Genomic DNA, 27,290 nt, shown 5'->3' with positions numbered 1-27,290 from the left:
CATCTGTATGTGTAAATATATATATGCAAGTTAAGTTCAAACTTGGTCAACATTAACTAGCTTCCAGATCTACTCAATACATAGCTGGGGGGAGGGGGAGTAAATATTAGTGCTTTTGCATCATGTACAAAGATGTTTGACACACACCTGACTGTTGCCCTGATAAAACTCAGAAGCAAGGGAGCCAAATAAGAGTTGCACAGGAAGCAATAAGTCTGGCATTTCTGAACTTTCAAGTGCTTGATTTTGCAACCTAAATAAAATTCTAGCTGTGTTTTTTGTACATGATTTCCTGTGCTGGTTTTTTTTTTTTTGTTTGTTTGTTTGTTTTTAAAAGAAAAAAGGTACAAATCAAATTCTATTACATGCAATTGTAACAAGCCCCATATCATGCATCATCAGTGGGATTTGAACCATGGACCTTTACCTCCACACCACAGACTTAATCACTGGAGCTACAGGCCAAATTACATTAGTTAGCTTGAGAAGTCTGTTATCCCAGGTGAGGGACAGACTGCTAGCGTGGAGAAAGCCAAGTTCAGCCTATCTGTCCTCCTCGCCAGGCCCCAAAAGCAGACACACTGAGCCACTAGGGCCGGGGCTAGATCCCTGTGGTCTGACTGTAGGGGTGGACTCTAGACCAGAGTGCTCTTTTTCTCTTGCTCTCTTGGGGGTGATGGTTTCACATGGTGCCCTCAGAGAGGAGATGGGCTTTAGAATCATGTGCCAGGTCCTCGGAAGGCCCAGCTGAGCTCTCTTCTCAAGCACAGAGAACAAAGCAACTGAGTAAGAGGCCAAGGCAAGGAGAATTTGGCTGCAGGAATGGAATCCGAAGGATTAGAACAATTAGAACGGCACCAAGGCCACAAGGAAAGCAACCAACAGAATACAGTTAACATACATACTACAAACTTATGTAACCCCTTCTGCCAGGTGGAGTTGGCAGCAACAAGGGCTGGGTTCAATATCCAGGGGCTCCTCTTACCAATACAAAACAGAACCAGTTTGAGCCCCCACCCAGTAATCTGGGAAAAATCATCAGACACCTCTCAGAGGCCATACTTCTCCACTCGCAAGCACTGAGTCGGTGCATAACAAAGAAAAAACTTTTAATAAAAGGGAAAAGGAACCCAGCATTAATTTGGGAAAAAACCACAATCACATTCAATGTGACCATACATAAACCCGACCCCACAGCGTGTTGGGTCATGTCTTTTGCCTCTGTTACCCACTTCATGATGGGAAAGTCTGATGAACCAACGTCCCTTTTACACATCACTCCCTTCTTCCTTGCTGCACCCCCAACTCACAGCTATTGGTCCTTGGTGAGCAAAGACCCAGAATTCAGGGGGGAGCTCACAAGGGTACACCTCCCAACCCTGGGACGGGGGCTTCAAGCAATGCCTCTGCTATTACCACCGCCGCAACTGGCTCACAGCTGCTGCTGTCTCTCTTCCACCACTCTTTGCTGCTACTGGCCACCACCTCTCTACTGCCGCTCTCCACTGGCCCTGCTTCTCTATCACCACTCTCTGCTGCCGCTGTCTCTCTACAGCTGCTCGTCGCTGCCACTGCTTGCTGCTCCCATGACGTCACATTCTGAGGTTCTGCCACTTAACCCAGCACTTAGTGACTTCAGAAAGTAGTGGGGAACCTCATGGCCAATGCAGTCTCTGTGTTCTCTTTCACTGTTTCCACAGATTCTAAAATTTAGCCCCTAGGCCTATGTCAACTCTAGCAATCACCAACTGGAAACAAGGACTCTCAGTTGAGTCTAATCAGCTCTGTCATTAAATGCTGGAAGAGTGGCAGGTCAAAGGATGTCTAGGACTCTTTCGACAGAGTCCATACCATCACATAGGAACACCTGTCCCCAACCACTCTCACCTGCACTGAGATTTGGCATCCCTAAGCCCTGCTTAGCAAATGAGTTTCACTGCACAGTAACTTCTCAATCAAGGAATGCTAAGCACAAGTTCTGCTGCCCTTTGCATGTATAATATGGATAACAACACTTCTTTACCCCTGCAATCAAACAGTAGAGGGATCTTTAATCCAAAACCAGCCAAAATTGATCATTCTGGCAAAGCAGCTCCAGCTGCTGTGCAGGTAGGCAGAGTAGGCGTTTCTATACAAACACAATTGGCTCCTAAAGTCTTTTCCCAAAGCTCACCAGTAGATGTCAGGGGAGAGCTCATTCTGACCAGGGTTACATCTAGGACTGTATAAAAAATACCCAAGAGTAAAAAATTCAGCCAGAAGACCAGCAACAGGATGGGAGATACCGTTTATTGCACTGAACACAACGTGTCTTGTGAGCAGGTGATGTCTGCATGCATGTGGTGCAAGCAACTCACAGCCCTCAGGGACAGAGTTTGGGCTCTTGAGGCTAGAGTGACTGAACTGGAGGAGCAGAGGTAGATGGAGTTCCCTAAAGAAGACTTTTCGGGACATATGAGAGCAGTCCCACATCCTGTCTGACAGCCCCTGTGCTGTTAAGAAAGACAAACTGCACCGTAAACTGACTGCAACATGCAAAGATAGCAGATCTCATGAGACATCTAGATAGCCTTATAGATACCGCTCAGGAGGAGACGGGGTTGTGGTACATGTAGGTATCTGTGACATAGGGAAATATAGGAGAGAGATCCTTGAGGTTAGGTAAGAGATTCAAGTCCAGGACCTCTATGGTGGCATTCTATCTGAAATGCTTTCTTTGTGTGTGCAGAGCCAGTGAGACAGGTAGAACCGCAAGGTCTCGCTGAGTGGATGAGACAACAGTGTAGGAAGGAGAGATTTAAATTTATCAAGAACAGGAACCTTTTGGGTAAGGAGTAGCCTATACAGGAGGGATAGGCTCCATCTAAATCAAAAGGGAATCAGATTGCTGGCGTATAAAACTAATAATGTTGTTGGGGATATTTTTAAACTTCGGGTTTGGGGAAAGCCAACAGGTGCGGAGGAAGACCCAGTTCAGGCAGAGATGTTTCTGAGGGATCAATTTAATGAAGGCAGAATTCTATATCTTAGTAAAGAGGATAGCAAAGAAGTTGGTAAAGTGCAGGCAGGAGATAGTGAGGAACAGTCAAATGAAATAGAGTCCAATTTAAATATAACATGAAGGCAAAGAACTGAATATGGACAAAATGTACAAGTGCTTCTATGCCATTGCTAGAAGTCTAAGTGCTAAGATGGGTGAAATAGAGCACTTGGCATTAAAATGAGGATATTGATATAATAGACACCACAGAAACTTGGTGGAATGAGGACAATCAAGGGGACCTAGTAAAATATATAGGAATGACAGTAGCTCGCGTTGTTAGGGGAGTGGCACTATATATGTTAAAGGTGCATAGAATGGTGACAGGGATTGTGAAATCCTTAGAGAGGCTACAAAAGCAGAAAGTGCAATAATAATGGGTGATGAGCTAACTGCCAGAAGCCAGGAGGGAAATACAGGGATGGATCACTTGATAAATTGCCCTGTTCTGTTCATTCCCTCTGAAACTCTGGCTATGGCCACTGTCAGAGACAGAGTACTGGGCTAGACGGACCATTGGTCTGACCCAGTATGGCCACTTTAACATTCTTCTTCCTCTACTGCTACCAGGTGCTCTGACAGCTTCTTGGTATTACTACTACAGCATCTGCTGCTGTTACTTTAAGGACAGTATCAGCACAACTTAGAATATTTGTGTTCAGTTATGATGGCAGGATGCCAGAATTTTCCTGAAGAATGCAAGCAAGAGAAGAAAATGAGAAAAAAAATTTTTAAACAGTTTCTCTGTCAGCAAAAGCTGAATGGAATTTAGTGGGACAAGAAAAGGTATATTTGTTTCCTGAGGGAGTTCCCCTTGACAAACATTAAAGGCCTGCTGCAAACAATAGGGGGGAAAGAGTGTCTCAAAAAAAAAAAAAAAAGTCACAAGAATCTTTTAACGTAAAGAGTCAGGCAGACAGAGTATGTCCTCACTGCCAAGGCTGCACGGATCGATGCAGTGGGATCAATTGAGCATGCTGTGGAGACCCACTCAATTGATCCCAAAAGTGCTCTCTGGTCAACGCATTAAATCCACCCCGTCAAAAAGAGTAAGGCTGCGTTGACCTAAGGGCGTCTCCTATCACTGCAGCTCAGTGGAGATCCCACGATATGGCAAAGTCAGTCAGTCAACGGGAGATATGTAAGTTACATTATATAGCTTGCGTATCTCCAATCGATGGCTGAAGGCAGTGTAGACCAGGCCTAAGTGTCGGTAAGGCTACGATTCAGTCACGGAGGTCATGGATTCCATGATTTTACAAGACCTCCGTGACTTTCTGAAAATTCCAATAATTCAGCCCCCTAGTGGTGAGGCTCCGGCTTCAATAAATCCATGATTTATTGTTTATTGCCCACATTCTGTCTGACTTTTCATAAAAATACCTGTGCCAAAATCATAGCTTTAAGTATAAGGGCACTACCAGCTACCCCCCAATAACACTATTGAATACAGGAGGCAACCTCTCTCACTCCATATATTTAGAATTCGCAAACAAGAATATTGTATGTTTGCTTGAGATGGGAAGAAGTGGCACCCAGAAGAAGAAAGATCACAGAATCATAGAAGATTAAGGTTGGAAGGGACCTCAGGAGATCATCTAGTCTAACCCCCTGCTCAAAGCACAACTAGCCCCAACTGAGTAATCCCAGCCAGATTGTCAAACTGGGCCTTAAAAACCTCTACAAATGGAAATACCACCACTTCCGTAGGTAACCCATTCCAGTGCTTCATCACCCTCGTATTGAAAAAAACTATTCATAATATCCAACCTAGACCTCCCCCACTGCACCCTGAGACCATTGCTCCTTCTTCTGTCATCTGCCAATACTGAGAACAGCCTAGTTCCATTTTCCCTGGAACCCCCCTTCAGGTAGTTGAAGGCTGCTATAAAATCCCCCCTCACTCTTCTCTTCTGCAGACTAAACAAGCCTAGTTCCCTCAATCTCTCCTCAAATCATTTGCTCCAGCCCCTTAATCGTTTTTTTTAACCTCTGCTGGACTCTCTCCAATTTGTCCACATCCTTTCTAAAGTGGGTGGCCCAAAACTGGACACAATACTCCAAAGGTGGCCTCACCAGTGCCGAATAAAGGGGAATAATCACTTCCCTTGATCTGCTGGCAATGCTCCTACTAATGCAGCCCAATATGGTGTTAGCTTTCTTGGCAATAAGGGCACACTGTTGATTCATATCCAGCTTCTTGTCCCCTGTAACCCGCAGGTCCTTTTCTGCAGAACTGTTGCCTAGCCAGTTGGCTCCCCAGTTTCTAGCAGTGCATGGGACTCTTCCATCCTAAGTGAAGGACTCTGCACTTGTCCTTGTTAAACCTCCTCAGATTTCTTTTGGCCGAATCCTCCAATTTGTCTAGGTCACTCTGTATCCTATCCCTACCCTTCAGCTTATCTACCACTCCCTCCAATTTAGTGTCATCTGCAAATTTGCTGAGGGTGAAATCCATTCCATTCTCCAGATCATTAATGAAGATGTCGAACAAAACCAGCCCCAAGATCGACCCCTGGGGCACTCCACTTGTTACTGGCTGCCAACTAGACATTGAGCAATTGATCACTACCCATTGAGTCCAATGATATAGCCAGCTTTCTATCCACCTTTTAGTCCATTTATCCAACCCATACTTTTTTAACTTGCTGGCAAGAACACTTTGTGAGACTGTATCACAAGCTTTGCTAAAGTCATGGTATATCACATACACCACTTTCCTCACATCCACAGAGCCAGTAATCTCATCATAGAAGGCAATCAGGTTGGTCAGACATGATTTGCCCTTAGTGACTCCATGCTGATTTTTCCTGATCACCTTCCTCTCCTCTAAATCCTTTAAACTGGATTCCTTAAGAACCTGCTCCATGATTTTTCCGAGGACTGAGGTGAGGCTGACTGGTCTGTAGTTCCCCGGATCTTACTTCTTCCCTTTTTTAAAGATGGGCACTATATTTGCCTTTTTCCAAACATCTGGGACTTCTCCAGATCTCCATGCGTTTTCAAAGATAATGGTCAGTGGCTCTGCAATCACATCAGCTAACTCCCTCAACACCCTTAGATACACTGCATCTGGCCATATGGACTTGTGCATGTCCAGTTTTTCTAAATAGTCCTGAACCTGTTTTCACCACTGAGGGCTGCTCATCTCCTCCCCATTGTGGGCTGCCCAGTGCAGTAGTCTGGAAGCTGACCTTGTCTGTGAAGACAGAGGCAAAAGCAGCATTGAGTACTTCAGCTTTTTCCACATCATCCATCACTAGGTTGCCTCTTCCGTTCTTTACCAAGTGATGCCATATCACACTCTATCTAGTAATGGTCTGGGGTTCTTTAACTGGGATGGTATGAGTAACAAAATAAATTATTTTTAAATTCCCATCCAGATTCTAGAGACAGATAAAAACATATGACAAAATAAACTTTACAAACAGGTGATGCAGAAAATTTATATATATATATATATATATATATATATATATATATATATATATATATATATAAAGAAAAAGTAAGGAATTTGGCATATTTTCCCTTGGGAGGGTGAAACTGCTAGAAGTATGAATTACAATGGTCTCTCTGCTGCAGATTTAGACCATTACCAATGCACTTTTTGAAGAGTGATCTGTACATTCTATAACAAAAATTAGTGTTCTAATAGCTTTTAATTGTGCTATTAAGCATTCAGAAGAGCCAGTTTCAGCCTCCCTGGAGAAATGCTCCTACTCACATTCCACAAGTTCCAAAAAGTTCTCTACTGTTCTGCATTGTGCCTATATAGGAATGAAGTATTTAAAAGCAGCTCTTATGCATTATATTCACACGCATAATTTATAGAACAAAGAAAGCATGCCCTGACTGGAGATGGTCACAACTTTTTTTTGCAAAACATTTCTGCTGTTCCTCAGTTAGTTCTACCCTTGAACTCACTAGCTGCTCATTCATGAGGCTAGACCCTTAAACCCACCCATGCAGAAATGTATTGGTTTCAACTGACCACTGTGCAGGCAGAGGTCTGCCAATGCAAATCCCATTGCAAGATCAAGACCATATACAATAAACGTACAACAGCATATTTCACTTCCACAAATTCAGCTTTCATGTTACATGATCTTAGAGTATGTCTACACTGCAACTAGAGGGTAGGATATGTCTGCACTACAGCTGGAGGGTGTAGCTGCAGCAGCACATGTAGGATATGTTTTAGCCTGATTCTTTAGTGGTTAATAATTATTCTTGACTACTGATTAATACTAATTTGAAAAGCTGGGGATAATAGGGTTTTAGTTCCAGAATCAGATAATTAAAATTAATAAATTCAATATCTGGTGGGTAATCCCATCGTATACAGCAAAGATACTCACATGAGGACAAAATAAAGCTCTAGTCTTGTTTATTAGCACAATCAGCGAAGACAAGAAAGCTCCAAACCAAATAAATGAATAGCAGTAATACAGAATTAGTGATATCTTTGGTATCGTTCTTGACATACGCTCATATACTCACATGCTTCTGTGGGGATATGGTAGTGAAACACTGTTGGAGGCCCAGTGGACTTGGTGTTAAAAAAAAAAATTATAAGAGCCAAGTACTGGAGACTCCAAAGGTACACCTTGTGAAAGTACATATAGGCATACAAAATATTAACATATCCCGCCTACATCCCCATTGCGCACTGTTTGTAACACCCTTCGTACAAGAATGGCTGCACTGGATGGACACCTGGGTAACACACAATGCTAACACACACGCACGTTCCAAGCAAGACATTGAAGAAGATATTTTGGGAGGTATAGGAGCATCAGCAGGAGTGCTGAACGCAATTAATGAAGAAGTTGAGACAAACAAGTTAAGCATCCTAGACAGAAGCCTTGGAGCCCTATCAGATACCATAGTACACACACATTCAGTTTTGGGATATGGAAAAAAAAGTTACTTGAAAATATATTAGTACCCTGGGAAATAAATAATAAAAAAGCACGCTTGAGCCTATTAAATCTCACAAAAATTATGATAAATGCTACCTCCAAAGCTTTAGGTTGCATACAAGCACAACTTTGGGTTCAAGGAATAGGCCAAGGTCTCATCCAACAAGGACTTAGTGGAGTCTTGCCTGATGAAATATAAAAAAAATTAATTTGGGAAGATGCCACCACCCAAAAAAGGGCCTTAAGTCATTGGTGGAAACTGTTAAATTTCATAGTAGATGCCCAGGCTCAAGTGATTACAGCGTATGTAATGACAATATCTGCTGCTCACATCATAGACATACACAGAGTAGTCCCCCTCGGCTTCAATGTAAAAAGTGGAGTGTTACGGCCTATTGAACACCTGACATGGGGATTAAAAAAAGAAAATGAAACTCGATTGGTTAGTTTACAAAGCTTCACGCGTAAAGCCGTGTTGGAATCAGAATTGGGATATATTTGTAAAGAATCACTTACATAATTTACATACCCTTGTAAAAAAATGAATTGGATGTATGGAATTATCAATATGCTTTGTTACCCAATAATAGCATTAATTTTACCATTGTGTACATTGGACGAGGTTGTGTTTGTCTACGCACACAATGTATCCAAGTTGTAATTAATGGAATTTATAAAAAAGATGTTAATCCTGTCCAAAATAAATGTTATTGTAATGTTGCTGTAATGAAATTGTGTGATGCAGTTTATAAAGTACCAAAAATATATTTCAGTTATTAATAGTAAATATTAATGTTGTAAAATATGTTCAACCTGTGTTATTGGAAGTCAATACTAATTTGGTACAACGCATGCTAACACATTCAAACATGATAACCCTGCTTACACACATTCAGGAACAACTGAAGACTGTAAATATGATAGTTAAACATGATGGGACTAAAGTAATCGAAGTTCTAGATGCTGCAAAAGCTGCCACAAAGCACAGTTGGTGGGAAACCCTATTAGGGTGGTCCCCCACTGCCACTGGGATTTTTAATCTAGCCCTGCATCCCATTGTGCTCGTGTGTGCATTACAAATAGTTTCTATGATGGCTGCAGTGGGACTCTTTTGGTGAACTAGAAGATCCCTAAAGCGACTCAAGGGCCTAAAAGACCCCCACATACGAGTGAGGCGGCACTCTGCAATACACCCTGCCAACAAAAAGACACTAATCGTTCGGACCCCAGCGGGTGCCTTGAACCACAGTTGAAGGTATGTATCAAGGAGTCGTCATGGTGGCCTATTAAGTTATGACACCACCAAGGAGGGGAAAGTTGGAGGCCCAGTACAATTTCAGTTGCTTGACCTCTGTCCTACAGGCTTAGCATAGCATTCAATTGCTTGCTTGGCTATTCTGACCCCTGTAGCATGACATCTTTCAGTTGGCAGAGACCGAACAACGGTATAGATGTCTCAGTTTCTGCATAGGACGGCACATAAGACAAAATACAGATACTGTATGCTTGCAGCTGCACATAGATAATGGTGATGGGAACAACAAGTTATCCTTGAACGTCTGGAGTACATTGTTTTATTGTCAAGGGGCATACTTTTACTCCGTCCCTCCTATCACCAGATGTTGTTTGACAACCCCAGTTATTATGGTAAAAATGGAATGTAGTTAAGGGTGTGAAGGGAAAAGAAGATGGGGTCTCTGTTTCTGCTGAGAACTGATTTTTAGAAATGGCTGCAAAAGCCTGAGATTGAAAGTGCCTTTCTAGCAGAAGTTTAAATCTTAGATGTTAAGGGTTAACAAGATAGTTATGGAACCTAGATGCCAGCAGGGATGGAATGCAGAGAAAGACCTTGTAACTTAGATAAGGAAAGTTGAAAATGATGTGCTGGGAAAATTCCTGGATGCATAGTTTTTTAGTGTGTATGACCATGAAAGCTGTGACGTATAAAGATTTGTGTGGGGCTATATAAGCTGTTAACATAAAATTCTAAGTTGTCGTTCCTTACATTTGAAGGGACCACCTTCTTTACATAAAGAATAAACTCTGACTTTGCTAATCTGTTGTTTGGTTTATTCTGGACCATCCGCTAGGCAACGGACATGTTAGTAAGGATCCCTGAGTTTGGGTTCTTCCACAAGGGTAAAAACCCCAATGTAGGTAATTAGCAGATATAATAAAAAAGATAATTAGGTGAAGGTTGTTTATGGAAGGGTATAAGTAGTTACCACTTAGACAAAGGGGGGTGCTCCATCAACACCTGACTCCGCGGGAGCTGCTGCCGGTTGGACCAGAGGCCACTGACTCCCTGGCGGGGCCCTGAAAAAAGCCGTTCCTATATACAGCTTTCTGAGTGACTGCTTAGCTCTCCAGGCTAAGTAAGTATGAAATATTGTAGTTAATTTTAGGCTTTGTATCTAATTAGTATATTTATAAAAAATCTTGCACATTAAACCTTATTGATCTGCAAATCAGGCGTACCGTGTCTCACGGGTATCCACATTGATCACAAAGTGTCCAGAACCAACAGACAAAGAACCCGCTCTGTCCCTGGCATGCCAATCAAGTCCAATGGACCAGATCCAGATTGACCCATCCGATGACCAAAGATCAACCACCTCTACATGGTGGCCTAGCTTATTATAGGGCTTACGGACGATTGTCCTGAATATTCATTCAGATGCCCAGCCTCCCATGTCCATATTTAACTTCCTTACTTGAATAATGTTGGGGTGGCTTTATCCTATAGGTTAGCATATTAATGACTTTAGCTTACTATAATATATGTCCACTTATTGCTAAGTAAATTTGTGGTTAAGCATCTGCCAACGATTTTATCTTAAAATCCAAGCTTGGTACCATTTCCATGTTCCTGCAGTTGCCTGGTATCATTATGTACAAAATTCCCCCTTAAACACGCTATTCCCAGTTCTCCAAAACCTGGGGCAACCATTGGGTCATCTATCTATGCCCAAGTTCATTGGTCTCAAGCCTCATGCTAACTCGCTTAAGCCAGGGTCTTACTGGAAACAGGCCTGTAGGTTTCTCCTGTTATTGCAAAATAAAATGTGAAAGCTAGTTCTATGGGTTACAATTTACACTAACCCCACATCACCGAGTCTCAGAATCCAGGTCAAAACAGAAGGAAAACAGTTTAACAAACAATACCTACCACGCTGGTAAATAAAATGTAATATAAATGTTTTAATACCATAAGAGGCACAGCTAATCTGACCTTTCAACCAGCATTTCAATTGGTAGGGCAAATGAAGCTTGGAATATTTTGTTAATACTGTGAATAAAGTATTTTCATGATGAATGTTGTCAGACATTCCATATTCAGTGTCATGTAGGGGCACACTTACAAGGCTGTTAAGAGCCTAGGAACTCAGTCCTGCTTTCTCCAGGAGCAGTAGTGTCCTTGTAGTTATGTTAATAGTCTAAGGCTATGTCTACACTACAGACCTTACAGTAGCACTGCTGTACCAGTGTAAGGTCTCCTCTGTAGCCACTCTATGCCGATTGGAGAGAACTCTCCCACTGACATAATTAAACAACCCCCCTCCCCTCAAGGAGCAGCGGTAGCTATGTCAGCAGCAGATCATCTCCTACCAACATAGCGCTGTCCACACTGGCGCTTTTGTTGGTGAAACTTACGTCAGTCAGAGAGGTGTTTTTTTTCCCACAGCCCAACTGACAAAAGTTTTACCCACAAAATTGCTAATGTAGACAAAGTCTTAGTCATACCACAATTGCAAATCATCAAATCACATTAAGCTCCAAAGGGAGCAACTTCTGAATCCCCACAAAATGAGGATAAATCAAGAGCAGCAAAAAAGTGTGTAGGTGGAAAAATGAAAGTGGTGATATCATAGAGGCTATATATTTTTAAAGAGTTATCAAAAAAAGCAAAATTCTAAAGACATCACAAGAGAAATTTGCATTTCTTTCCAGTGTAGCTATTATTGTACAATGAACATTTAAGTCATTTAAAATAATTCACACACACAACTATAATTATAAAAATAGCTATACCATTTTTTTTCTGCACAAGGTTCTTTTTTCAGAAAAAAACCCTCACAAACTCTTGATCTCTATATTCTAGGGTCAGAGTAAGACATTAATATAGTCCATAAAACAAAATTATTTAAAACAAGATAATTTTTACTTAGTAATTTATTACATAATTTAAGAAATCCAAACACTTGAATAGTTCAGATCAGTGTCTCGCAACCCATGGCCCGAGGGGTCTTTCAGAGTGGCCCATGGCTCCCCTCCTGCTGGCTGCAGAAGGGGGCCGCTGCCTAAATACCCAGGTGGAGCACATTGCCGATGCAGGCACCTTTCTGCAGTGAAGGGGCCAGGAAATCAGTGCTTCCCTTCCCCTGGCTGTAGTAGGGAGCACAGCAAGGCGCTTCACCCAGGTCCCAAGGTGCTGGTGTCCCTGCTGGAGCCAGAGGGGGGGAGCAATGACCTCCCATCCCCCTGGCTGCAGAAGGGAACTGCTGCTTAAGTACCAGGTGGAGCACATTGCCAGGGCAGGCTCCTTGCTGCAGCCAAGGGGACAGGAGATCAGCGCTCCCCTTCTCCTGGCTGTAGCAGGGAGCATGGCAAATCGCCTGGGTCCCTAAGCTTAAAAACCGTGTCCCTAACAAACATGTTTTCTAAAACAGACAAGCTTTGGGGTCCCTGCTGGAGCCAGAGGGAGGGGAGCACCGATCTCCCGTCCTCTGGGTGCAGAAGGCAGCTGCTGCCTAGGGACCCAGGTGGAATGCATTGTCCAGGGGGATGGGAGATCCTCCTTGCTGAACTCCTTCCTACTGGCTGCAGTGAGGGTGGGGGTTGCTGGCAGAGACTTATGGCCCTTCACGGTTGTAAAAATTATATTTGTGGCCCTTGAGCCAAAAAGGTTCCATGCCCTGGTGACTCATAAGGTCTAGCCCTGGGTTCCTTCACTGGATTTATTGTACCTGTGAGTTCTCTTGATGGGCCATTAAGTGGGCTTAGGGCTGCTGTCATTCTGTTTGGCATGTCACCCAGAAACACAGCACAAGTTGAAACATAAATGTATCGTACATATTTAGAACTTCTAACGCCGATACAAATATATGAATGCGTTTATCAATTTTAGCAAATTATAACCTTTGTAACAGTACCTGACATGGCATATCTCATACAAATTATTGTAATTTTGCAATATTGATATTAAATATTATAAATGATCCTTATATACCAGATAGCATCACAAGAGGCAAAAAGGCATCCATTAAAATTGGTTGAAACTATAGTAAAGAACAGATTTATCAGACCCATAGATTAATATGATTTGTTGGGGAAGAGTCAACATGGTTTTTGTAAAGGGAAATCTGCTAGAATTCTTTGAGAGGTCAACAAGCAAGTGGACAAAGGTGATCCAGTGGATGTAGTGTACTTTATTTTCAGAAAGCCTTTGACAAGATCCCTCACCAAAGGTTCTTAAGCAAAGTAAGCAGTCATGGGTAAGGATAAAGATTTTTGTCACAAAGGTCATGGATTCTATGACTTCCAGAGACCTCTGTGAAATTATCCTTTTCAGCTTCTGTCCTGCTGTCCACCAGGACAGGTGGCAAGACCCCACAGCTCTGAGCTGCAGGAAAAGCTCTGAGCTCCAGGGTCCCTTCATCACCCACAGCTGCTCCGAGTTCCAGGGTCCCCACCACCATGGCAGCTGACAGCATGGGGTTCCTGCAGTCCCCGACCACGCAGCCCTGAGCCACCACAGGGGGGAGCCCCGAACCTGTGGCCCCAACCCAATGCAGGCAGTGGGCCCTGCAGCTTCAAGCCATGGGCAGTGGGGGGACGTCAGAGCCCCGGAGTCCCTCACACCTACACTGTCAGGTCTAAAACCCTGGTCCTACAACTGCATAGACTCAGGCCTCTACCATTTGAGCTAAAGGAAATGTTTTATATGCATTAGTTATCGCCTATGGAAAAGCTTTAAGCAAAAAACAAAGAGGGATCAACATATTCTCATACAAATACAAAGAGCCCAATTCTACTCCCACTAAAGTAAAGAGCAGAAGAATTACACTGACATCCACAGGAACTGAACTGGGAACACAACTCCCACGGCAAGCCATCAAGTAGGACTGTACCCCAGCATGTTTTTTGAGATAAAGAGTTAATAACTTTGTTTTGTCAAGGATAGCTGACACGTGAGCTTTCAAGGCAATGTGGTAACTATAGGGAAAGTTTGAAGAGACAGCAACAAGCAGTATTTGAGTTAAAGGGAAAAGAGTGTTAGGCAACTCAGTATCTGAAATCAGGACTTTAAGTCTGAGTTTGTGGAATTTTCTTCATATTTTGCAGAAACATTTTCCTTTGCCTTTAGAATGAATGTGTGCAATTTTCAGGCCACACAAATTTTCAGAAACCAAAACTTCCCACAGGGGTGTTAAAAATATGGCTTTAAAGAGAAGCCTCTTTGCAATCTTAATTCTGAAGAGACTAGCACTTTTCTGTAATACATAACCGTTATGGATTTCAAATGCATTTGTTTTAATTTAACTATACTGTGAAAAATACAAATAAAAAGTTATCAAAAACACTAAGAATAAAAATCCAGCTAAACTATAGGCAAATTCTAAGGCCATATCTATACTACAGGGACAACAGCAGCACTGTTATAGATTGGGGACCAACTGACTAGGCAGCAGTTCTGTAGAAAAGGACCTGGGGGTTACAGTGGACAAAAAGCTGGTTATGAGTCAACAGTGTGCCCTCATTGCCAAGAAGGCTAACAGCATATTGGGCTGCACAAGTAGGAGCCTTGCCAGCAGATTGAGGGAAGTGATTATTCCCCTCTATTTGGCACTGGTGCAGCCTTCAAATACTTGAAGGGGGGTTCCAAGGAGGATGAAGCTAAGCTGTTCTCAGCGGTGGCAGAGGACAGAACAAGTCTCAAGTAGCAGTGAGGAAAGTATAGGTTGGAAATTAAGAAAAACTTTTTCACTAGGCGGGTGGTGAAGCACTGGAATGGGTTACCTAGGGAGGTGATTGAATCTCCATCCTTAGAAGTTTTTAAGGTGCGGCTTGACAAAGCCGTGGCTGGGATGATTTAATTGGGGACCCCAATTGGTCCTGCTTTGAACAGGAGGTTGGACTACATGACCTCCTGAGGTCTCTTTCAACCCTAATCTTGTGTGATTCTATGATAGCTACAGCACTGAAGCTATGCTGGCTTAACCCTGTAACACAGATGCAGCCTACAGTGATAGAAAGTGTTTTTCCAACGGTGTAGCAAACAGTTTCCCAACTATCAATAGCTAGGTTGACACAGCTGCATCTCATCAGGGTGTGGATTTTTTCACATTCCTGAGCACCATAGCTATGTTATTCCTCATTTTAAATATAGATCAGGCCTCAGAACAATTTATAAAGTTAACAGTTCTGTAAAATATACACAATAACTAGAAACCTCCAAGGATGTGTAGAACTCCAAATATATGTACAAGCATAATGTAAAAAGATAACCCGCATTCATAAGGTTCTCAATTTGTACAAACACTTTATCTGACGGCTGAGGATCCAGAACCCTATTTTTCTTCTCTAATAGACTTGTAATAAACAAGATGCATATGCCTGTAAGAGCAAACACATGGACAAAGCTTAGCAGTCAACATCTGTTAGAAGAGACTGCTTCATTAAGTGGTCAGTTATTCTGCTATTTGCAAGCGGCCACATAAAAGTTATCATAGGTGGGACAGTTTCCAGACTGGTCTTGGTAGCCAATTCCCATGTTCTCCTAGGTATTGTGTACTTTTACCACCTCTTGCAATTCTGAAGAATTCCAGGACTGATTTTGTTTTAAGCAGTTACTAGCTTTCCTGTAAACTGCAGACACGTATACAGATGACTCACTGATTCCAAGCTCCAGAAGCCCTAATTAACCATGTATGCACATCATTCACTGACAAATTCCCTGTCAAGGCACATTCTCGCTAAATCCACAGAAAGTTAACTAATCCGATTTTTATTTAGTATTGAGCCAATACCATTTCTCCAATTCCTAATATATACACAAACTTATTTCTGCAGGTGCTCTCCAGAAAGATGTTAATGATTCCTGAGAGGGGGAAGGTGGAAAAGGAAGTTTGTTCTTTAGAAAACAGACTATGCTTTAGGTTTGTTGAGTCTCTGCCAGTTGCATGTTGAGGTTTACATTTAAATCAGTACTGATTTATATGAAAAACCCTCATGTTATCGTTACCACCCACTGTGAAAAACTATTTGCAAAACCCATGAAAAGCAAACAAATTCCCTAACAGCAAATTAATAGAGCTAGTGAGGAATTGCATGATTTGTTGATACAAGATACCTCATCACAGGAGCTTGATCCAATGGGACTACAAAGTTAAGCATGTGCTTAAGTGTTTACTGGAACAGGAGTAGGACTGTCCCCTAGACCAAGAGAAAGAGGTTACCCAGAACACACAAGTTCTCTTGACATCTGTATAAGGTTATTATATCTTTTAACACAGCATATACAGATGCAGTTACAGTTAGGGTAAATATACTACATAGATATAGTATAATACAGGCTACAAAATTTCTCCAAAATAATTCCTCAAGTTTATCTTTTAGAAAAAAAATCCAATCTTGATTTAAAAATGGTTAGAATCTATGGAGAATCCACCATGACCATGGTTAATTACTCTCACTGTTAAAAATCTATGCCTTATTTTCAGCCTCAGTTTGTCTAGCTTCAACTTCCAGCCATTGGATCATGTTCTCCCTCATTCTGCTAGGCTGAAGAGCCCATTAACTAATATTTGTTTTCCATGCAGATCCTTATAGACTGTAATCAAGTCATCTTGTAGCCTTCTCTTTGTTAAGCTAAATAGACGTGATCTATGGATTTTATTGGTAGGAGTATGGACATGCTAGAGTCAAGGGAGTTATGCACGGCACCCCAGACAAGTACCAGTATGTTTATACATACTATCAAGGAATACAGAGTGTGTTTTAAGAGAACATTCTTAAAAAAATAACAGTATATAAATTCTTCTCCCTCTTCACAATAAGTCTTTAACCAAGTCACTACTACTCACAGAAAGTAAATACTGCTTCTAAATTACTTCAACTACAAATTTAAGTTTGTAGAGTTGACCGCAATATATGAAACTGTATGTCATGAGTCAGCTGAAAGTGGTCAGTACATTTAATATTTTTCAAATTCTAGCTGTATTTCATCTGGAGTTAGAGGAATAATCCACTGAAATTATTAAAATGTTACCTATAAAAGGCTACTGTGCATATCTTTCTGGATGACACTTCGCTGGACTTTTTCCATTTTCCTCTACCCATTCACAGTTTCAACCACCACCAAAAAAAGGTAATGACACACAACAGTTGTTCCAAGTTATTGACTCCTTAATCCATCCAAGTAACAAGCCAACCTCTGGCCCCATATGAGTAGTCTGCTACACTGTGTTCCTCCTTATAAAAATAGAAAGAATATATATCCTCTACATTGCTACTTACAGCCAGGATTCTTCATTCTTCCTGGACGCATTAGCAACCAAACCTCTCTCCACTTAAAAACAACTTTAAAATATTCTGATTTCCATCATTCTCCACTGAGAATACCTTCTCTTTCAGTGCTACTCCTTTGCAAAAAACATGAATGCATTTTGAGTAACCTATTCTTCTTTGTAACCAGAATCTCTTTAAAGCTCTACCCAAATTCCTTTTTTATGTTTAAATTTCAATTTGTCAGGGTTGGGGCAGAAGAGAAACTCTATACCATCATTTTAAATAAGGCTTTAGGGTTTTTTTTTTGTTTGTTTGTTTGTTTGTTTGTTTTTTTTGGGGGGGGGGGGTTGGGGAAGGGGGAACGGACAGTTTGGGGGTGGGATTGGGTACTGTGGGGACTTCCCTTTCCCAAAACCCTATTATGGTAGGTAGCACTGGTTGTAGAAAAATGCCAACTTATGAATGTTGCATGAAATAATTTGACCTACACAGCCACATTGTTGAAATTAAACGTAATCAATCATGCAGCAAAAAAGGCATTGTGGTAGACAGGTGAGTAGAAACAGCAGCTTAATCTTCAGCAATGTTTAAAATGTTGCGGTAACTTAGAAAGGGCATAGAATCATACAGACCAATCAGTTTAACTTAGGTATCCAGAAAGATAATGGAGCAAATAATTAGGAAATCAATTTGCAAACACGTAGAAGATAATAAGGTGATAACTAACGATCAGTATGGATTTGTCAAGAACAAATAATGTCAAACCAACCCGATAGCTTTCTTTGACAGAGTAACAAGCCTTATAGATGGGGGAAGTGGTAGATGTGGTATATATTGACTTTAACAAGGCTTTTGATACTGTCTGGCATGACCTTCTCACAAACAAATTAGGGAAATATAACCTAGATAGAGCTACTATAAGGTGGGCGCATAATTGGTTGGAAAACCATTCCCAGAGAGAAGTTATCAGTGGCTCACAGTCAAGCTGGAAGGTCATATCAAGTGCAGACCCACAGGGATCAGTTCTGGAGCCAGTTCTGTTCAGTATCTTCATCAATGATTTAGATAATGGCATAGAGAGCATGCTTATAAAGTTTGCAGATGATATCAAGCTTGGAGGGGTAGCAAGTGCTTTGGAAGATGGGATTAAAATTCAAAATGATCTGGACAAACTGGAGTAATGATCTGAAGTAAACAGGATGAAATTCAATGAGGACAAATGCAAAGTACTCCACTTGGAAAAGAACAATCAGTTGCACACATACAAAATGTGAAATGACTGCTGAGGAAAGAGTACTGCAGAAAGGGATCTGGAGGTCATAGTGAATCACAAGCTAAGTATGAGTAAATAATGTAACATTATTGCAAAAAAAGCAAACATCATTCTGGGATGTATTAGCAGGAGTGTTGGAAGCAACACGAGAAGTAATTCTTCTGTTCTACTCTGTGCTGATTAGACCTCAGCAGGAGTATTGTGTCCAGTTCTGGGCGCTCCATTTCAGGAAAGATGTGGAAAAATTGGAGAAAATCCATAGAAGTGCAACAAAAATGATTAAAGGTCTTAACAACATGACCTACAAGGGACGATTGAAAAAAATTGGGTTTGTTTAGTCTGGAGAAGAGAAGATTGAGAGGGGACATGATAACAGTTTCCAAGTACATACAAGGTTGTTACAAGGAGGAGGGAGAAAAATTGTTCTCTTTAATCTCTGAAAATAGGACAAGAAGCAATGGGCTTAAATTGCAGTAAGGGCTGTTTAGGTTGGACATTAGGAAAAACTTCCTATCTATCAGCGTAGTTAAGCACTGGGATAAATTGCCTAGGGAGGTTGTGGAGTCTTTATCATTGGAGATTTTTAAGAACAGGTTAGACAAACATTTGTCAGGGATAATCTGGAGATAATGCTTATTACTGCCATAAATTCAGGGGACTGGATTAGATGACCTCTCAAGATTCCTTCCAGTCCTACAATTCTATGATACTGAAAACATAATACTACTGTATAAATTAATGGTAGGCCTGCACCCTCAATACTGTACTCAGTTTTACTCAACATATGTCAAGAAGTATAACACAAAGAACGGGTCCAGAAAAAAGGGCAATGAAAAGTATTAGAAGCATCAAAAAATATTTCCAAAATGAGGAGAGGTAAAAGGATTAGCACTACATATTTTAGAGAAGAAACATGATAGAAGGATAAAAAATAATGAATATTATAAAGGTAAGTCAGGTGCTCCTTTTTTCCCCTCTCATAATAAGAACAAGAGCACATTCAATAAAATGGAGAAGTAACATTTAAAATAAAAGTACATGCTTTTTTAAAAAAAAAATAACAGAATGCATTGTCAACATACAAATGGGCCTGCAAAGAGATGTAATTGAGGCAAAGAATTTAGTAGGATTTTAAAAAGTTAGACATTTATACAGAATCAGAAATTCTTCAGGTTGACTGGAAATGGAGACTATCATACCTGCCAGCATCCTCTATGTAGAATACGAGTAGATTGATAGTTTGCATACATTTTCATAATTTTGCATAATTCATGAATAGAAGCCATGCCTTCCTATTTTAAAATTATACTATAACACAGCCGATACATTTCAAAGTTATATTTCTCATATTGTTGCTATTCTCTTCTTTATGTTGAAGAGTACTAAGAAACTGGGGGATGAGGGAGAGAGGAAACAAGTACCTGCTAGCTCTAATCCTAACTTAATAATCATGTAATTTACGTCAAAGTGTCAATTCTTCAACAGCTCTGTACTACTTCATCAGTGGGCGAGATTAGAAAACTGATAATGATATATTAAGGCTGCAAATTAGAAAGTCAGGAATTCAACAAATCTCTTTTTTTCCCCAAAAAAATATTTGCACACTGGTCCAAGGCAACTGCCTTAATTCCAGAGTTGCCCCTCCTTGATTAGGTGAAAACTGTAAGTCTGAAAACTATGGACATAAAACTAAAGATATATTTGCTTAAAATTATGTTTTGGGCAGTCTGGGGAATCAATTATTTCAACTATTAGAAGTTAGGGTAGTTACTTAGATTGTAAATTCTTACTTGGATCATAGGTTCTTTAGTCAGAGACAGTCTTTTTGTTATTATATGTACAGTATCCAGCACTATGGATCCCCATTTTCTGATTAAGGCCTTTAGGAACTTCTATACTAGAAAGAGAAACATTTTAGATCCAGGACTATTACTACACTTAAATTACTTCAATTTCATATGGAATTCTATCCTAAACCTAGAACAAGAAAAAGCAGCAGATAGTAGGACTGAGCCCCTACTGGAAAATCCTACCAAATACATACACAGGTGCTTAGTTTTATGCTCATGAATAATTTCAGGGACTTCAATAGGACTACTCATCTTTGAAAAGTTAAGCAAGCATGTAAGTATTTGCAGGACTGAGGCCTAGTTTTATAGTAAGAGCTGAAAAACAGTGACTGGTTAAGCCTGGAACACACAGGAGTTCTTATGTATGTGTGAGATTCCAGACTAGGTCCAGAATATTGCAGATGGACACTTGTCTCATTTCAGGAACTATGGAGAGAGCACCTTCATCTCCATCACTTCTAATAATTTATTCAGTCTCTCTCCATGCAACTTGAAAGCACCATTTCAATTTTCAAAATTTATCATGAATACTGATCAGAACTCCTACATACCTACTAATCCGCCCGCATTTTTCCATGTGAATTCATTTGAGAGCGTAAGTGCACCTACACATGCCTATCACAACATGCGGTGTACCTCATGCAGTGCACTTAATGCCCCAACAACAATTAAGGGTGTGAAATGAGACAAATCACTAAGCTCTCAGAAAAATAATAAAAGATAAACACACCACATGGGTGAACAGTTTTCACAAAGCAATCACTGCACATCGGACCTCTCAGTTCTCATCCTCAACAGAAATCTTCACAACTCCTTCAAAATATGAACGTGGGAGCTTAAGTTCATAACTTTGCTAGACACTAAAAATCATGGACTCAACAAAGACATTGGATCTATGGCTTATTACAGTAATCTGTAACTCACTATTAACTTCCTTTGTCCTATACAGGCTAAGTTGTTAACTGACTACCTCACCTTGAACCGTCTCTTGCAACGGGTTAACCCCTTATGCTTAATAATCTGTTCCACCTTGTATATAGCTGTGACACTGGAGCACCTTTTCCCAGACCAGAAAAAGAACTCTGTGTAAGCACAAAAGCTTGTCTCTTTCACCAACAGAAGTTGATCCAATACAAGATATTGCCTCATACTCATTGTCTCTCTAACATGTAACCTAGTTAATTTTAAGAAGTTAGTTAAAAGCAGTTTCTGGTATTATATTGCCCTTTTGCTGGAATCCTCCTATAAGTTTTTGTGGTTTAAAAAAAAAAAAAAAAGCCCTCTTGTTCCTGCTGCTATGCGCACACAGAGAAACAGATTGATAACTACACAGGGGAAAGAGACAATTATACACAAAACAAACAAGAAAAAAAAATCTCATATCTTCCATCTTATATAATAGTAATAAAAAGTTCACACAGGAATGTATTTTTCAAGTTGATGGGGTCCCTTCAAGTATTGGATTTTATCTCGACAGTCCCTCTGATGATTTTAGAACATGCAAATCTTGCATAATTAGTATTTCATACTCACCACTTTTTTCAGCTTTTTCTCTGCTGTTAGAATGGTTGGTAGCTGAAGGGGAAAAAGTTGCAGAGGACAATGAATCTCCTGAAAGTGATCCAGGTTTCTGATTACTCTCACTATGGCCCACAGTGGCAGCTGCATTTAGCTGAGACCTTCCTTGCTGTGGCTGTGGGTGAAAAGGACTTGGAGGAGGATCAGGATCTGAATCCATTTCAGCTACAAGGAAAAAGAGTTAAATTTATAATTAAAGAAAAGAACACATTAATAATTACATGGCATGCATTTTATGTAATCCAAACTTCTTTAAACCCAAATTCATTTTATGATTCTTGTTCTGACAATATGTACAAAAAGTCTGAATCAATACAAAAGCATTGGCAAGCTTGCATCTTGTACATATGGAATTATAGAGGGACAGCTAGTGCTTTTATCCTGCCCTTGAACAGTTTAATGCAGATGCGACAGTTGGTTGAAATGCACATCAGAGGACTGGACCACCAAATCCACTCTGACACAGGTACAAGTGTACAAACACCTATACAAAAACAGTGACTACCCACCTGCACATCATTCAAATCATGAAAGGGATGATGTGCTGCAGACCCTAAGGCATGCTCATGAGATGGCTGGGAAGAAAAATTCCACCTTCCCCCAGCCTCCTGGCCCAACTTTTTAACCAAAAACTCAGATTTACTTAAAGCGGGGGTGAATTTCATCTAAAATAAGCAAACACCTTTTGCCTCCCCACCCACTCCCAAAGTAAACAGTGTTTCACAAAAAACATTTGACAAAATCTTTGTGGGGGTAGATTCTGAAAGGTCTTAAAGGGCAGTTAGGATTACAATTCCCATTGAAAAACTCCCCCTAGAAGATCAAGAGGTCACTGTTATTTTGTAAAAGGTTCCTTAAATATGCAGCCTTTACAGAAAAAAGTTAGTTGAAGTTTAGTTTTTAAAGAACTGGAAGCGGACGGATGTGTGTCACCAAAGCAAGAAATGTAGTAAGTCTAGATGTCTGAAAGTGAGTCGTGATTTAACTGAATTTGAAGCCTGAGCACAACAAACTTTGCAGAAACTGCTTTAACATAGTCAGCCTATTAAACTCTCTCTTCTAATCCTGGATTTTCAAAAAACATGCCCATAGCTGTTTGCCTAATAAAAATAAGCTCTGAACACAGAGCCCAAAAGTTTTAACTGTAATTAGTCTCAAAAATCAATACTGACTTCAATAATTTGGGCTGACAACTTGTCTTCTGCTCGCAGAGTGGTCACTAAAAATCCTAACTCATAACACAATAAACATGTCTATGATAAATATTTATAAATGATTTATAAATAAGGTACTAAAAGTAATTTAGACAACTCACTTACTGTGTTCTCTTTACCAAGAAAAAGATCACTTTCTGTATTATAATATAACTTCTATTTCATAACATGAATAACTAAAATAGTTTTGCCTTAACAGATGTAGGAAAATGCAGAGATTAAAATGTCCTTTTCCAATAAACCAGCAGAATTATTTTTAATCATTATGATACAAAAACTCTCTCTCAGTAGGATTCATACTTGACCCTGCTACTTTAAAAGGGAACAAGAGCAGGGAAAATAAGGCAGAAGATAAAATCCCTGACAGTAAAGAATCCCCTTTCCTGGCCACAGTTAATTGAATTATCCATAACTGTTTCTGGGACTTCCTCTCAATTCTTTACTTCAACAGGTGAGGAAAACATCTCCCCAGCAATCTCAAGAGAAGAGGAAAATGTAGCTTACTATAAAAATTAAAGACACATTGTCACCTTCAATTAGGACAAAAATTAAAACTTTAAAAAAAAAGTTTATATAAAAGAAGCCCATTAGCAATGTTTCTAAATTAAAAAGTATTAATGAAGACATTTTAAAACAAGAAAACATTCATCTGAAGTACTTAAAACCCAGCCATTGCACCAGCAAGAACCTGAAAGTGAAACTGTGTATAAACAAAAGTTAAACTGACTCCATTGTCCAAGAAATGCAGAAAGTAAACAAGGAGCTTAGACACAAGTGAACTGGATTTTTAAAACAAATCTTACATTTATGACCTACAGGGTTACTAGTAACAGACAAATTTGTTTACAACATGTTACTTTTAATGAGCAGTCTTTTAAAAACGCAAAATATTTCTAGTATGTACTCAGTGACCTAGTCTCTCATGTGCTTTCACTGTCTTTTCATGGTAAAAGCCTTAGCAACAGACCCCAAGGACAATCCCCATCCTGTGATTTGCTTGTGAAATCATGAAGAAGGGATGGCAGTGGGGATAGAGTTTTAAAAAAAGGTTTAAAAAAAAGCCAAGTAAAAAAAACAGCACATACAAAGCATTTTATAGGCTCGGAACATTTTCCAAATAAGCATTAATATAGTTAAGGACAGGAAGGAGTGTAAGATACTGAATACAAATGCTAGAAACAGAGTTTGAGGCAGGATTGTTTGGGACTCCCTACCAAAAAAGGATGTTTGGCACACTCTCTGATGCGCCAGCACAGCTATCCCAAAAGGTCAGGGAGGAAGAACAGATGCTTCGCTCGCCTCAGCCAGACCAGATTCTTGGGAGCACCCCACTGAAACTCAGCAGTGCAGAGGCCCAAAGTTTCAATCCTCCCTAATGTAGCCACCACTTACAACCTGGCAGCTCTGGGACATCCATCAAAGTGGCAGCACAGGGAAGGGAAGTGGTATTCTTCTGTAACACTGGGTACTTGGATGGCTGCTGGAGGCAAGGACCACCCAAGACCAAACTGAGCATAAGCCTCCTCCTGAGTGGGGACGCAGGTTTCTACAGGGAGCAGCAGCCCAGGGGATGGATGCAGCTTAGGGAATCCTGCATCCCTGCTCACGGAAAAGGAGCTGGACATGACAGTGCAACTTACTGCATTGCCCCAGGCTGTGTCCCACTCCCAGCAGGCACTGGGCAAAAGGGTGAGGGAGAAAGGGAGATAAAGGGGACCCAAGAGGTAGGGCCCGCTCCCGAGGGGGGCGCACAACTGGGGATCCAGGACAGGCGGTGGGGACCCCGCTCCTGAGAGGGGGCGCAGAGCTGGGACAGGCGGTGGGTCCCGCTCCCGAAGGGGCGGCACAGCTGGAGGAGGACGGGGAGTGGGACAGGCCGTGGGTCCCACTCCCGGGGGGAGGGGGGGTGCAGGCAGCCCCCACGGCCGGCTGCAGGGACGGAGAGACCCAGCGCTCAGAGCCGTGCCGGGCAGCGCCCGAGGGGGCGGGGGTGTCGCTCCCTGTTTGCCGGAGGCTCCGGTGCCCCAGCTACCGCCACTCCCAACACTCACCCGAGCCCGGCAGGGCAGAGTCCCAGGCGAAGTTTTTCGAACGCGGGCTCCGGCTCCGACTTGACTCCGGTTCCTCCCGCGGCTGCGCGCACACTCAGCGCGCGGCGACAGCAGCCCGCAGCCCTAGGGTAGCTGCCGACCCCGCCCACACGTCCCGGCCCGGCCCCCGCCGCTGCAGCCAGCCGGCGCGGCGCGCCTCGCCTCCTCGCAAAGGACCGGGCAGCCCGCCTGCCACTCAGCGCGCTCCCTCCCCCGCGCGAAGCCGGGGCAGCAGCTGCCGCGCTGGCCAGGGATTGCTGGTGGGGGGCGGGGGCGGCGGCTGCAGTGCTTTGCCCCGGAGCTGTCCAAGGCGCGGCAGGGCGGGCGGGACCTTGCAGAACCGGTGCTGCGTGGCTCGGGATCTAGGGTCAGGGCGGGCGGGCGGAGCCGCGCTGCGTGTTTTCCTGCAGCGAGGGCAGGGACTGGGAGGCAGGCATCCGCCCCGGGGAGGTCACTGCACTGTCGGGCTGGGCGCCGACGAGACCGGGCCTGGGAACCGCTGTGGGCAGGCGCCGGGCAGCGCAAGGGGACAGGGCAAAGGCAGGCCTCGGGGCGGTGCACGGTGACCAGACAACAGGTCTTCGCTCAGCGCGGGTCCTGCTCACAGCTGGACCCTCCCCCAGCGCGCACACACTCAATCAGTGGACTAGTTACACAGGGCTGCAAAACTGGAGCGGGACCAAGTCCGGCCCTTTGGCTGCAAAAGGAGACGGTGGCGTTTACATCCGCCCAGAGACTGCCTGCAGAGACTGTGTGGCCATGAACTGCCTCCCCCGGAGGTCTGAACAGCTCCCAAGGCCTCAGCCCAGCTTTCATAGATTGCTGCGTACTGAATAGCGGCCAACAGCTGAGCATCTCAGCACCTGTCCAAATATTAATCAGTGCAGCCTAGCAACACCTTACTGATGGGAAACGAAAGGCACACAGGAAGTCTGTGCTATAGATGTGGACAAATTGGAGCGAGTCCAGCGGCAGGCAACAAAAATGATTAGTGGGTTGGGGCATGTGACTTATGAGGAGAGGCTGAGAGAACTAGGCTTGTTTAGTCTGCAAAAGTGAATGGGGGGATTTGATAGCAGCCTTTAGCTACCTGAAGGGGGGTTCCAGGGTGGATGGAGCTAGGCTGTTTTCAGTGGTAGTGCATGACGGAACAAGAAGCGATGGTTGCAAGTTGCAGTGGGGAGGTCTAGAGTGGATATTAGGAAAAGCTTTTTCACTAGGAGGTTGGTGAAGCACTGGAATGGGTTAGCTAGGGAGGTGGTGAAATCTCCATCCTTAGAGATTTTTTAAAGTTGTGGCTGGGATGTTTTAGTTGGGGTTGGTCCTGCTTTGAGCAGGCGGTTGGACTAGATGACCTCCTAAGGTCCCGTCCAACCCTAATGTATGATTCTATGAAATAAAGCCAGCTCTCCAGAGCCCAGGCTTATGCCTGAGCCACAGGGCTTGGTGGGAAAGACAAAGACAAAGTACAACATGGTTTTCCCAGATTTGTACAGAAACAAAGGGGGCATGTGGGTGACTGGTCCAATTTGCAATGGCTTCTCCTGTAATAGCTTTATCTAGGTACTAACATGATCCCTGTCATTATAGTATCTGAGTGGTGCCCAAATGTTTACAGATACCAATCTCCTCCTTCCTGCCAGGTTGGAGGAATATCTTGACTAGTTTACGAGAAGGAGTTGTTTATGTTTTGTGTATGAGGCCTGATCTGCACCTAAAACTTAGGTTGATTGAGCTATGTTGCTCGCGGACCTGAGACATGTAGTTAAGCCGACCTAGCCCCAGTGTAGACACTGCTAAGTCTCAGGAA

At 42.2% G+C, this 27,290-nt stretch overlaps 1 protein-coding gene across 1 annotated transcript in view; it reads right to left on the bottom strand.

The window, feature by feature from the left end:
• The window catches only part of WFS1 (wolframin ER transmembrane glycoprotein), a 63,381-nt gene extending 37,741 nt beyond the window's left edge, over nucleotides 1-25,640 (bottom strand). The window contains exons 1-2 of the mRNA XM_067556417.1: nucleotides 25,442-25,640; nucleotides 22,132-22,341 (exon numbers count right to left, since the gene is read on the bottom strand). Of these exons, the coding sequence (XP_067412518.1) occupies nucleotides 22,132-22,336 (205 nt within the window). The 5' untranslated portion in view covers nucleotides 22,337-22,341; nucleotides 25,442-25,640. The remainder of the gene's footprint in view (nucleotides 1-22,131; nucleotides 22,342-25,441) is intronic.
• Between the last annotated feature and the right edge of the window lie 1,650 nt (nucleotides 25,641-27,290).

Source organism: Emydura macquarii, unplaced genomic scaffold, assembly GCF_026122565.2.
Source record: "Emydura macquarii macquarii isolate MOO-44397 ecotype Brisbane River unplaced genomic scaffold, CSIRO-AGI_Emac_v2 contig_1768, whole genome shotgun sequence".
NCBI lineage: Eukaryota > Metazoa > Chordata > Testudines > Chelidae > Emydura > Emydura macquarii.
The sequence above is the reverse complement of the archived record's forward strand: the minus strand, read 5'-3'. Positions and strand labels throughout refer to the sequence as shown.